This window comes from Acanthopagrus latus, chromosome 17 (assembly GCF_904848185.1).
Source record: "Acanthopagrus latus isolate v.2019 chromosome 17, fAcaLat1.1, whole genome shotgun sequence".
Taxonomy (NCBI): Eukaryota; Metazoa; Chordata; class Actinopteri; order Spariformes; family Sparidae; genus Acanthopagrus; species Acanthopagrus latus.
In genome coordinates this window covers 10,727,555-10,741,816 of record NC_051055.1, presented here as the reverse complement: position 1 = coordinate 10,741,816, position 14,262 = coordinate 10,727,555, and the positions used below count along the sequence as shown (strand labels likewise).

The window sequence follows — 14,262 nt, the reverse complement described above, 5'->3', positions numbered from 1 at the left end:
ACATGACGGATTCATCCAAACAGCCTCTAAAGTTGAGCTACTTTGTTGATGTACAAGTTGTGAGTCACAAAGTCTGAACACCTGTTTATCTCAGCATACCAAAAACAGGGGGTATATTATTATCTGAACAGCTGTATGACATTTTTTATTGAAGCATTCTTACGCGCACACACAAACACGCTGGGAAAATATGTGGGCTAAAAGCAGTGAAGGATTTTTTTTTATCTGATGGAGGAATTAGATTCCTTTAATCCTGTGAAATGAATTGTTTCTGGCTAATAGTGCCATGATGTGCAATCTTAATGTATTCAATTATGTCGCCACGGGGAGCCTCTTCTCCACTCCTGTAATGAAACTGCTTCTCTTTGACGCGGTGTTTGGAAATTACTGCACGTCTTCAAAAGTTACTTAAACTCCATTCCAGCATACAACAGAGGAACCTGGGGTCAGAAAATCATCCATCATATGGTGTTTTTGGTTGCAATGTAAGAAAGAGACCGGAGCCACCATGGTGACATAATTCTTCAGATACCATGGCAGCAAGACTACAAATCTAATCTATAAGAGAGTTTTATTCCACTGACAGCAATGGGAGGATATTTGTCAAACTTGGCCTCGAGTCACAGTATTTAATCCATCAGTTGGGAAGAGCCACGACTGAATGCATGCTGTGTTCCATCTCCACTACAGATACACATCTCATCAGTGGGATTAAGAGACTAACTGATTTGCATACCATTAAATCACACAAGCAGACTTTGGCATTGGATGTGCCCAACAGCCCACGGATCTTAAATAAATAAATAAATAAATACTTTTTTCCACTGACTCCAACAGTGCAACAAACTACACATCTGGATCTCCCTTTGTCCCGTTTTTGGTCCTCACAGCATTCTGAGTGGATGCGGTTTTAGCATAACTCTCCGAATGGTTTTCCCTTTCGTGTGTCACTAGATAATTCATCCAGCGCAGGCACTCGTCCAGTTTTAACACACCGCATATCTTTTGGCTTTAAGAGTTTAGCCCAGTTTGGTGTTGGAGTGCGTTTCGGGGGTAGAAATCTCTCCTGTAGCTGTTGCTCCAGCTGAGTTGGCAGCTCTCATGCACCATGGGATCATCCTGGATAGATGCTGTTATTTATGCAGCGTGTCTAAACCAATCATCCTGACACAGATTTATGTAAACACAGCAGTTTCTTGGCAAAGGATGGGGTTCGCACACATACACACACACACAAGGAGGAAGCTAAAGGTATTATTTGGTTTGGCTCTCCCTCAGTGGATGCAGCGGACAAATCAAACACGCAAAATGTGTTTGGGAAGCCTGGACATGGCTTGCCTGCAGGTCAGAGAGGAAGAGGGATGACCAGGTGAAACGGAAAAAAGGAACTTTGCTTCATGTTTACCCAGAGGAGTGCGTCTTCGCAGCATAGATTTTAGGAATGTTCTTGACATGAATATAAAACACAGAGACAAGTCATTTTATATCAAACATTTTATTTCCTGATTTTTTTGTTTGTTTTATTTTTATAAAATTCTTTTACAAAATTGTGATTTTTCCTCTATCTTTCCATTTTAATCTCTATAAAATTAGGTCTGCAGTTACGGAAGAAAGTGAAGGAACCACGCAGAGATTCAGTCGAGGAAGAATCCTGTCTGATAAATACTGTGTATGGGACAATTACGAGTGTGTTACATGTATTACTATACTTGTGACAACTTGAAAGAGGGGCCCTCTATTGGGTCCTCACAAGTATGGTGATACACGACAGAACATGAGAAAAAGAAGTTCCCACAACAAAAAGGCAGGAATTTCTGTATCAAATGTGCGGTGATAAATCTTTGTAGCATTCCAGTGTTAAACAATGTTATTTAGGGAGCTGTTACTGGATATTGATAAAGAAAGCAAACAATAACCAACAATGAAATGAAAAGGTTTCCCCCCCCCATCTGCCTGAAAACAGGTTAAGTGTATTTCTTCTGAAGGCACATCAATATATAACCCCCTGCCCTCTGAAACAACATACGGAAGGAGAAAAGAAAAAAGATAGAGAAAATGTCATCTTAAATATTGCACCAAGTTCATTTCTGAAATGTGATTTATGTTTACGACCATATTCAGTTGTCCTGATAGTGCTGTGTTTAGTAATACTAGGATTGTTTATTTGCCGTCAAGCTGATAGCACATTCTCAGAAGTGTAAAATACCATGCAGCACCCTTCTCTGTTGAGTCTCTCACCCAATACAATCTTTCCTTCCTCACCCCCCCGCACGCATCTTTCTTATACAGACAAGATATACTTTTAATGAATCAAAATATATGGAAATGCATGGCATTCCTCATATCAAATTAAACAATATAAAAACTAAATCATATATGATCTGTTGGCACATATTGGGCGTGGAGGGTACAGAACGGTTTTGTCTTCCACAAAAATGAAGGTGAAGCTACCAAAAGAGGCGTCAGGGCAGGTGTGGTCAGGTTTCTATAGAAATGCTGCTGGCTTCACAGGTATATTACATGGACAGATAAACTTTGTGTCGATGATGCACAGTGATTAAAAAAAAAAAAACACAGGTGCACATTCCAGATTCATCACATTATGTTTTCAGGTGACTTGATATAAGAGATCAACGCAAAACTAACATGAAGCATGATTGTTAAAGGAACCAAACATTTTGAGATTGTTTAGGTCAATTAGCCTACTGTTCCATCTGCAAGAACCCAATTCCATGTTCCACTGATGGTCGGCATTCATTACAGATGTGCAGTGAATACGATGGGTGTCGGGATTGAGAATAACGTATAGACACAGATCAAGATGTCATTCATGAAACAAAGAACTGTGGAACATACTTGGACATCAGGGTCTTGCACTTGTGTCTAGAATGTGGCCAAAGCACCACTGCTCATTGCCAATCTGTGAATGTGAATCTCTCAGAGATGAATGTGGTTATCGGTGATTATCAGAGATACAAATTGGCATTCTGCAAATATACTGGAGAATGAAAGGCTTCTAATTACATGCATTTATGTTGGAAAAATACCGAAAACGAGAATAATTACATAATAGATCGTAACACCCCAAAACTGCCAATTTCAACCGTTTGCTTTTCTGAAACTTTTCAATCCGGTCATATTTGTCCATAACAAGTGGAAGAAATAAAGCAGTTAATTTAGTATGATGCCAACTGTGATGGCATCAAGCACTGTTTGATGCGGTTAGATTAAAGCACCGTTAGCCCAACCCTAACCCTAACCCATTTTACTTGTCAGCCTCGCCTACTGCCAAACCTGTCACTGGACAAAAGGAAATTGGGTCTCTGGCATAGAGACAACAACCATACATAAATATCTCCTGCTAACAAAGCCAACAAAGATCCATTTTCATGTTTTACACAGTGGTTTGTGTTTCAAACAGACCACTGGTTGGCTTAATTGGCAATTCCGTAGAACCACCACTGTTCTTTGGGCCAGCAGATATTCAAGTTGCAATTCTACCTAGTTGTATAAGCCCACAGAATGAAAAAAGACACATGCAGATGACGTAAAATGGCTAACTCCATTGAATTTTGTTGAGTTCCTGTGGATTTCCATTCCCCCATAAGAAATTTAGTGAAGTCTTACTAGTTGTGTCAGGTTGTTATGGTTTAACAAGGACAAATTATTCAGAATGGCACCTTATGACAATTGTGTTCGTCACTGGACTATCAAACTTTGAGCCAGTAATGTGAATGCTGACCTGAAGGATTACTGTGAGATCCATAATCAGTCAATTTTAACGTAAATCGCAAATTTGAAAATGAAACAAAAAACACAGAAAGCAGCAACATCAAAGTCACTTCCCCTAGACACCCAGAACCCAACGCCATTAGATAAACTTTAGGCACTGTGAATGTCAACGATCACAACTTGTCTGTGTTCGAGGGGCCATCATTCCTCTCTTTACCTGCCCTGCCATTGGTTTGAATTAAGACAATACAGAGAGAGTAGTGCTGGCCATTCATTCATGGTATAAAAAAAATAGCTAGACACAATCCAAAATAGTGTTATCCTCTTCATAGACATAATTACCAATAATATTCTGTCAGCCAAAAAACTTTCAGGAACCTGTGCAGTGTGTACAGAGTGGGTTAGAGTCAGGAGTGATTAGCCACTGTTGGGACACTGATGCAGCAAGTTATGATTTCCAATTCCATGACTTTGTCCACTTCTGTTCGAAGTGGAGAAGTCTTGAAGCCCTCAGGTGTCCTTCAGTTGGTGGTTGTCAGTGTATGTATGCATCAGAGAAAGGGTGGATAGGGGAAATGCCGGAGACCAACGAATGTGGTATCCTCCACATCTGTTCTAGTTTCTTTTCCTCGTGTACCCGAGCTCATTTGCTCCCCCCACTGATCCATCCATGCGATAACGGAAAGACTCAGAGTTTCTCTACATGTACGCCCCCTCGCTCTGCCTTTGTCCTGTCCAGGGAGCGGGGGGGCTCTGGAGGGTTATAGCCTCTCAATATCCCTGTACTTCTTCCGCAGTATGGACACCTGGTCTTTGAACAGGACTGGGTCCAGCCTCATCTGAGAGTGGACCAGGGGCATGGTGCCAAACCAGCTGGCAAACTTGTTCATGCAGGTCTGACGCTGGGCAAAATGGTCCGGGTCGGCCCAGCGAGACGCCCGGGAGCTCTGAGGATGAGAGGTGGTGAGAGGACAGGGAGAGAGAGGGGGGGTGCATGGAAAAGAGCGAGAGACCGACAAAATGAATAATGCATCATAAATTAGTCTGACCTTTCAGAGCCTATTGTAATTATTCATGAGTTTTTTATTTATTGAAGGCCATACTGCAGGAAAACTCATTTCAATTCAAATTTACAAAAGACTAATGGTCAGTTTAACAGCTAACACTATTAGAGTTTAAGTGGAACAATGTGTCTAAAGGCCACCAGGCTCTTCAATAATCAGGAAAAACATGGGTCACTGACTGTTGAACACTAAGCATCATTTGGAAAAATTAATAAAAATGTGCTCTTTTAAACCTGTCAATGCCTGATATTGAACTGTAAAACAGGAGCAAGTTGAATTTGTTGGAAGAGCAAAATCGCTTTGCTGGATATTGCTGGTGTAAGGAGTGTTTCCTCCTAAATAGAATGTTTGAATAGCTTCCTCACACTGACACAATGTCTAGTTATTACAGGAAATGTTCCTGAACATAAGCTTCTATTACACATGCAGTCTATTTGTCAAGTTGCCATTCAAATTTGCCCTTTCCCTTTACACATCAATTCAGTGAACTTGCATTCATTTTCAAATCAGTAATGAAAGAGTGACCAACATGTACCTTCTACAAGTAGAGACAGACCACGTACTTTTTATTATGCATGGGGAAAACAGCTTTTACTTATCATGACCTTGTTACTAAACAGTTGTCCCTCAATGATGAAACACTGTAAATGTCAACTGAAATCCCCAACACAGTGCCTGTTCTACCCTCTGGTGTAAAATCAAATGAACTAGTTTAACAAGATAAATATTCCATCTCACCTGTCCCATCATGGTCTCCTTGTATTGTTTCTTCTGGGTGACCTTGATAGGTGGTAGTTTAGAGACGGAGGACACCAAAAAATTCATCAGAATGTCCTCACAGTTTGACATCTGGTCAACCATGGTCTTCAGACTGGCTGGAAGGTAGGTGGTGTACAAGTAGTGGTAGTATCTACAGGAGGACATGAGAGAGAGTGAGTTGTGTCAGTGATGAACTACATGAAAACAGAACTGGAAAGGAGTGTGATAAAATGGAGAAGCAGACAGGGGTAAAATCAGTCATGTGCCAGTACTTGTGATAGATGGCGGCCCCAGTCAGCACCATGGAGTAGTCGTTGGTCCATTTGGAAGTGTAGCCCCACCGCTCCTTGTTGCTGTCCCAGAAGTGGCTGCGGGCTGGGTAACCAACAATGCGGTCTGGGAAACTCTGCCACACCGTGAAGGCAAAGTCCACCTGGAGATGACAGAGAAATAAAGAGAGAGAGGAATTCCAGGAAACCGTTTTTAAGAGATGTATGCATAAATAATAGCCATTATACAATTATTAACAAAACATCTGAAGAGTGTACTCTTGATTAAAAGTTTTCTGGTACACTGACCTCTGTGGTGGAGAGCACGGTATCCTCATCCAGACTGAGAACAGCATCAGTGGGGATGGTGTCATACGGCAGAAAACGACTGCTTATCACCTGGTATGACATGCAAAACACAGACATGCAAAATGAGATTGCTTGCTAAAAAAAGAGCAGAAGAAGTTTTACAATGGAGCTCAACATCAGTGTATAAACAAGGCCTGTATGTGCACAAGCGAGGTGCACCTGTCTGACAAGCAGCGCTACCAGTTTCTTCATGTCTGTCTGTGCTAAAGAGTTGTTTCATCTTGCAGCATTAACAGCAGAGTCAGCCAAATATACAAGCTGACATAACACCAGTGACAGCAGAAATATAGCATTTCACTGATGAGCTAAAAGCAGAGATATACATCTACAAGCACTGGAGTGTATTTCCCTCCCTGATGAGCCCTGTTGCCTCGACTTTTTGGCACGTATCTATGCAAATGACTGTATTACAAGGGCTTATAAAGTGAGTTCCAGTTTTAGATGTATGTGAACACTGATCTAAATGCCAGTAATTTTGGGAAATGTTGTGTAAAGTTTTCCATCCCTGACAACAACAACAACAACAACCTTGTTAGCCACATCTACATTCAACCTACAGAGCTGTGGCTAAGAAACAAACACTTGAACACTTTTACACTTATTAGTCCGCTACACTTAATATGTGTGAGACTCCAGAGGTAAATACTTATTTATTATGCTTAATAGCCAGTAAATGTATGGTATTTCTAAGCTGACAGGCAGACTTTGGACAATGTGAGGCACTCTTTCATGACAATGTTAGCCATTATTATACCGAGTTATCCATAAGACAGGATGATTGTGGGTTTAAATGAAGAAACACTCCCAAGGGTTCTATCAGATCAACCTGTCTAAGCTAAGAAATATTTTTCAGTAAAGAAATCCAAAAACTTAACATCTGTTATTGCCAGTTTGAAAAGAAAAGCAAAGGAAGAAGAGCAAAGTGCTCATTTTTAAAGCCACCTAGAAGTGGACTGGAAACATCATGGATTTCGAACCCTTTAGCCACTTTGTGAGAAACTTTGGGCTGCCTGCAGTTTTACATTTCACACCAAATTGGCTTCAACCGAAGGCTTCCGGCATGTGAAATGGCTGCAGTAACACTGCCTAATGAGAAAAGTAGTATAAGGTTTTGGGTTTTTTTTTTTTACCTTGCTTTCGCCTTCTATAACAATAACAGGGACTGAGGTGGGAGGCCAGCGGTGTTTGGCAGGAAGGGGCTTGTCACAATTCCACAAAACTATCACCTGCACAAACAGAGAACAGGTAAAGCATAGTCATTATTCTAAACACAAGATGCTCGTCCTCATGCACAAAGTTATGTATGTGCAGCTAACGAGAAATATATTGACAATCCTTGTCAGACAATATATGAAAACATAAAAAAAAAACAAAAAAAAACACAGTAAGACCTGTTTCAATTCACATAATTATAACACCCTATTTTTATTCACTCTGCAATTATGAGAAAGACACAATAACAACTTGCTCATGCTACTGCTGGTCTATTTTCAGAACTGTCACACCACCTGCATTATATGACGATCACACTGTATCACTTTAATATTTTTAAAACAAAGTGTGCTGACACCTACATGGTAGCCATACTGTTTTAAATTCACATTTTTGGTGATATTTACAAAAAGCCAGAATAATTTTCAGTAATACCCACTGATAAAGGACAGGTAACTACAGTGCGCATTAGTTCTGAAATAGCCTCTGCTGAGAGGTACTGTCAGGGTGGATCTGTTATGGCAGGAAAGGTTGGAAATTATTTAGACAACCTTCCTTTATCTCCAGCATGAATAAAATACTGTCGTTCAAAAGCAGTTTAAAGTCAACACTTTAGTAATCGGATAAACCTGAGAAATGACAGAGAGAGAAACAGACTTTTAAGATGTTTAAGTCTTAAAACACTGTTTAGGAAACTCATTTTCCTAATCAGATAAAGAAGCTCCATAATATCATAACTCCATGAAACATTACATCAGCATTAAGTACTAATCGCAGCATAACTAGACTATCTGACGTAAGGCCTGTATTGTAAAGTAGTGTCTTAAGTTTTGAGTTACCTGAGCACAGTACTGGGATTTAGCCACTGCCACGAGCAGCTTCATGACCGGCTGGGACTGGGACACCAATGGTGTCACCACGTGAATGATCGCTGTAAACTTAGGGTAGGGCTTAATACCTGAAAACAGCCGAGACACATCAAATGTAAGAAAAGAAGCAAGTCAAATCAGTCAGGTAAGATTCCAAGCATGACAATGATCTTCTGAACCATTGTCCATCACATAGTGACACAGTAAACATGGAGCTGCACTAAGCCTGCAGTTATACAGCACACATTCTATATGTAGAATCTCATCTCATCAAGTAATACATCTTTGACAGCTCTGAGTTTCTCTTAATTTGTGCTTGTTTACTTCAAGCTGTGTTTACTTGGTGTCCCGTGTGACTGAAAAGGTCTAATTAGGCTTGGAGAGGAAAAGGTGCCAGCTAACCAAATCCCAATGTCAGCAACAAGCTGCATATCTGGCCAATTAACCAAGCACAAATGCAACATGGCAGGTCTAATTGGTGAGCTACTCTGTGACAAATCATGAATAAATAAAGATACACAGCATAGACTGTGGCAATGACACAGATTCACATTAGTTTATGAAGGTTTCAGCAGCTGCCACAAAACAGATGTTTCCATGTTGTGTCAGTCTATTAAACCTTGGGGTGTGACATTAATGTGCTTCTTAGCATATAGCAGCACATGCATGAATAATTAACTGACCTAGCTTAGCGTAGTAGAAGGGGAATTCTCCCAGGTATGTCGCGTACTGTGGCAGGGTGAAAAGACCTCCGGGCAGACTGTTCCACATGAGGTTACTCCTCGAGGTGTGCTGCAGTACCCGGTCCTGGATGATCTGCATAAATAGGGGACAAGAGGAGATTTTCTGTGAAGTGGTCTGGTGATTAATATCAACCAAATGTCCATGATACTTCTTGTTCCAGGCCAAAATGTACAACTACACGTGAATTATCTCAAAGACATAATTGGGAAATTAGCTTCAGCTAAAAAGGGCCCTGTCCATTCACTTCAAATCAAGGAATAATTATTTCAGTCTTACGTGCTGCTTGGAAACTGATTGCAAACAGATTCCCTGGCATTTCCCAAAGTAACAACTGGGACAATGAGTTCAAAACTGCCCTACAAATTAGTTTTTTCAATCATATTGTTCATGTCTTCTCACGCACAACATATTAATGGCCTATTATTCAATTCTCCTAGCACTGATTTCTTTTAGGCATCTTATTTTGGCTTGTGATGTATATATTTTTTACATGTGCCACTCTGTGTAGATTGATCCACATCATTTCAATTATAAAATACACATTAGAGAACTTGAAGTACTACAAATGGTAACAAAGTAAAATGTAGAAACATGTTTTGCGATTTGGCCATTTTTTAAGTAAAGCATGACATTACTGAAACAAAATAAATGAGTAAACATATGCATTTACAAAGGAATAATGCTTGTTATTCCAAGCCCCTGAAGCTCATCAAGCAAGGCTAATCTGTCTACAGACTGGGACAATAAACAGCTGCTTTCTTTTCTGAGGAAACATAAATCAATTGAAATTGACAATTATGACTTAAATTACTCTGGCTTGACTAAAAATCTGAGAGAATTGGGGGAATTCTTCGTAGAACACAAGCAGATATTAAGGACTTTCCTTCCATCTGCTTACATTTGTCTTAATTTCATAATCCAGTATGTCATTAGCATTTCATTTTCTATCGTGGGTAATCAAAATGTTTTCTTAAACAAATCATTTTAGTTATGCTGTTTCATTTAAGAGAGAATACAGTACCGTCACTTCAATTAGTTTGTTTAAATAAAGTGGGCTGTGACCAGCTATTCCATACTCCACTCTTTGTTAGTGCAGCCCAGTATCACATACAGTGTGTGAGTGGGCTTTACAGGCCGACAACATAATCTGCTTCCCACTCTGCCCCCGCTCAAAGAAGTCTCAGATACAGTGAGCTGATACCTTAATAAAATATTGAGCATTCTCTGGAGCTATGGGATAGCTACAGAGCAAAGAAGACCGTGTTTACCTCTGTAGGATACTGCGGTTTTAAACACATTCTTGAGCTGCATCTTTCACCTTGTTTACAGCAAAATATCTACAATCTCATGTTAACAGTAGCTCACTGATAGATTCAATCTGAAGCCTTAACACTGACCCCTTACCATTCTTGTACTATGGTATGTGTTGGAACAGGGTTAAGATACTGAGAGTGTAAACAGATCGAAGATCAGCTTCTTGGGGCTGTAACTTTACCCCACTGACAGAGAAATCCCAGCTCTGCCTTCCTCACTTCCTACCTCTTGGGACCAGGCGTCTGTAACACTATCTGAGGACAGCAACCAATAGTGTAAACTGCAGTCAGCAGTAAGGCTTACATGTGGCACGACTGAAAATCTGCAGTATGTAGATTGTAGGTATGTAGTAGGGGCCTTAAACTGAAAAATAAAGATTCTTTCCTTTTTTTGCCTGCCATGACCAGCCATAATTTAGAGGTCCACTGCAGGTAGTGCTGATAGTGGATGGTGAATCTGGGGAGGCATGCACGCGTGACTCTGAGGTGCAGTGAAAACTCCTGCCTTACTCACAGCCAGCCTTACACGTCCTGCCTGTTGTCTTGTTCCCTTATCCTTTTTCATTCCTCCCTGCTCTCATCTTTGCTTGTTTGTAATTCTAGCCCCGGAGCTGTATGATAGCCTGCTACTCACCAGAAAGAATACAGATAAATGGACTCTGACAGGAACAAACCACTGACACGATTGATTGCCAAGCCACGGCAAGAAACAGCCTCAAAAACATGACAGCAGCATTTAACAAAATATATCATCCCTCTCTGTTTCCAATCTAGTCTGGAGCAGCTTTAGCACATGCATTACATCTCCAACTGGAGCCTTCACTTGTAAGCTTGTCAGTTCAGAATCAATAACTGAGATGGACAGTTATGTGATTTAAAAAGTAATATGAAAAAATAATAAATGGATGGATTATGCTCTTTTTGTATTTTTATGCTTGCGTGCATTTGTGTGCAAGCATGTAGTGTTGTTTTTAGACGAGTGGAAAACTGGAGTAGTTACATCCTGAGTTACATAAGAAGATGTATTAATAGATGATGTAATATGAAGAGATGATCAGGAGGTACTGTTAGTACGTGTAGAAATACTGACACAAACAAGCAAATCTTGAACATTGGCTTTTGGATGAAAAAAACACTCAACAGTTTATAATATACAGCAACATGACACGTTACATACAACCAAATATTACACAGCCCTTAAATGCATGTGTGGGTCGATACTTACATGTAGTGCAGTGGTCTCAAACTGATCCAGTAAAGGGCCGCCGTGGCTGCAGGTTTTCATTCCGACCAAGCAAGAACACACCTGACTCGACTTATTCAAAAAAAACCTGCAGCCACAGCGGCCCCTTACTGGATCAGTTTGAGACCAGTGATGTAGTGTGTACCGTAGTTTATGTATGAACATGTAGGTCTGTACCTCCAGTGTGGTCAGTACGATCTTCTCCACAGAGTTGAAGTAAGCCTCCCACAGGAACTGGGTCTGCTGTCTCAGGGACAGAATCTGATCCTGGTGGATGGAGCGCACTGTTGAAGGGATCTAAGACGGCAGAAAGCGCATGTTGACATACTTAAATTAGCCAAGACAGGGCAAAAGTAGCATAAAGTCGATTTAGAAGACACTGGTTAAAAATCAAGAATCAGGACATAACTAGGTGACTTTTTTTCTACCAAAGTGTTGACAAAACTCTCGAGTAAAACTAAATTAGTTTTCAGAGGAAGTTTCTACCTGTAACAGCAGCCTTTCGTCCCCGATCACAGCTGCCGTATTCCAGTCGATGATCTCTGAGAAGGGAAGCTCCCAGCCATTACTCAGCATCACTGGCACACAAGCGGCCTGTAAGAGTAATACACAACACCACACATTCAGACACACACACACACACACACACACACACACACACAATACACTGTCGGTTAATGAGATCAATGTGTTACGTGTGTGTATCTTTATCCATAAGCAATAAGACAGAGACTGGAACCGAAACATATAACTAAATGTCATATGGTCTGCAAACCAATGCAATTACTGTACAAGGTCCGTTTCCCAAGCAATCATATGAGGCAATTTAACCAACGGGGGTGGCTCATCTTCCAGCAAATTTCCGTAACTACAGAACTACTGCAGTTCCCGGATGACTAACTCTCAAAGTGACTAGGCAGTGTGGCTTCATAAAATTAGTGTTATATGTTGAGTTGAAAGGATGCATTTCAAAACACTCATTAACATTAAGTCCTGTGTCTGAGAGATCAATGAATGGTACTGAAGTGTATGTATGTTTGTGTGTATGCCCCTGTGAATCCATTCACCTCTTTGTGTGTTTGCAAACATGAGGTGTCCTGCCAGCAGTAACCGTCCCCTACAATCTGTTAAGAGGAGTCCAATTCACTGATTGGCCTCTGACACCACACATGCATGCACAGGCACAAATGCTCCCACATCAGAGTGCTGCAGTGCTCGTCTAATCTCCTCGGTGTCATTAGCAAAGGAAGCAATCTGCTGAAATGCTCCCATGCTTTCCCTACCTATCTGCTCTCACATAGCAATCACTGCAGCTCAATCCTCTCCCACCACCTCACATTACATGCACACACACACTCACGTAGAACAGTCATGAATAAGACTCACTGCCATGAACACCGTACATTCTGCAAACGTGTGCGAGAGATAACCTCAGTATGACTCCAGCCTGCTGCTCGTCACAGCACCTGCATTGTACAACCTGATCCCGCAGGTTTGCACTCTAGATCACCTGCCAAATCAGTCAAACCCTCCTCTGACAACAACAGCATCTCCATTCTCAACTACATCACTGCTTCCTGCCTTGCCTTTAACTTTCCCAATTCTCCAGTGTCTGCCTGCCCTCCTCAACTTCTGTGCTCCTGCAAAAGGCTTTGAATGGAAATTTGCACTAATACCTCCAGGCTGTGGTCGAGCCCTGCACTCCAGCCAACCTTTGCACGATACCTCAACTGCAGCTGCTCTGCTTTGCTTTCTTAACCTGGCCGTCAGTCCACTGTCTCACCTTGCCTCACTCCGGACTCCCCTGTGGTGTGATTATCTTCCTATTCCAGTCAGAGAAGAGTCACTGTAAACTGAGAAGTCATCATTCTTATTCTACTTTCTTGAAAATCATTCCCTTCCCCGTGTTCCCCAGGATTCAACGCTTTTTTTTCTTGAAAAAACGAATGGTCTTTTGCCACTGATGCAACAGTTTTCAAAAAGTTAGTGGTGGAGAAAAACAGCCAAATGAATGATTACAAGACAAGCATACTTTACATGTGACCATAATGTCATATTGGTACCCAAGTGTCTGTGTGTGAAGGCAAAAGTGCATTTCGTAGCAGATTCAAATTATTCCTACCAATTCTCGTCACTAAGAATTTACCTGTATAACGATACATTTTGGAGCATATTTAGCCTGTATGTATAGATAAAGAATTAATTAAACAAACAGAGCTTTAGTAAGCCATACTGGAAGCACATGTATATTCAAGATGTAATGAACAATTTTTCAAGTTTTCATTGTCTGCAAAATACTAGCAGTTCAGCTCAGCCTGACATGTCAGCAGCAGACGTAATCATAAAAAGCAGATTCTAAATCACTTTATAGATAATCTGTTGAGTGGTGAAATTGAATATTCTGTCTACAAATTCAACTATACACTCAAATGATTACTGTTCAATCTACAGGGCCAAACCAATAAACCCATTGTGAGGTGGGTTCATTAACGTTGGGATTTGAAGAATGTATCAGAAGTAAAATGGGTTAAGTGTAATGTTAGAGTAGAGGAGGGGATGACTCGTTGAAAGGAGGAGGGGGTTACTCCAAAAAACAACTGCAAAGACGAAAAAAACAAGCAAGAAAAGAAGGCATTGAATACGCCGAGTCAGAAGCAGCTGCATCAACACTGTCTGCACAATAAAATG

At 40.8% G+C, this 14,262-nt stretch overlaps 1 protein-coding gene across 1 annotated transcript in view; it reads right to left on the bottom strand.

Moving 5' to 3' along the window:
- Nucleotides 1-1,476: 1,476 nt before the first annotated feature.
- The window catches only part of LOC119005988 (exostosin-1a-like), a 39,663-nt gene continuing 26,877 nt past the window's right edge, over nt 1,477-14,262 (bottom strand). Inside the window, exons 4-12 of the mRNA XM_037074235.1 lie at nt 12,061-12,168; nt 11,752-11,871; nt 8,958-9,090; nt 8,245-8,363; nt 7,324-7,419; nt 6,134-6,223; nt 5,828-5,988; nt 5,535-5,706; nt 1,477-4,679 (exon numbers count right to left, since the gene is read on the bottom strand). Of these exons, the coding sequence (XP_036930130.1) occupies nt 4,494-4,679; nt 5,535-5,706; nt 5,828-5,988; nt 6,134-6,223; nt 7,324-7,419; nt 8,245-8,363; nt 8,958-9,090; nt 11,752-11,871; nt 12,061-12,168 (1,185 nt within the window). The 3' untranslated portion in view covers nt 1,477-4,493. The remainder of the gene's footprint in view (nt 4,680-5,534; nt 5,707-5,827; nt 5,989-6,133; nt 6,224-7,323; nt 7,420-8,244; nt 8,364-8,957; nt 9,091-11,751; nt 11,872-12,060; nt 12,169-14,262) is intronic.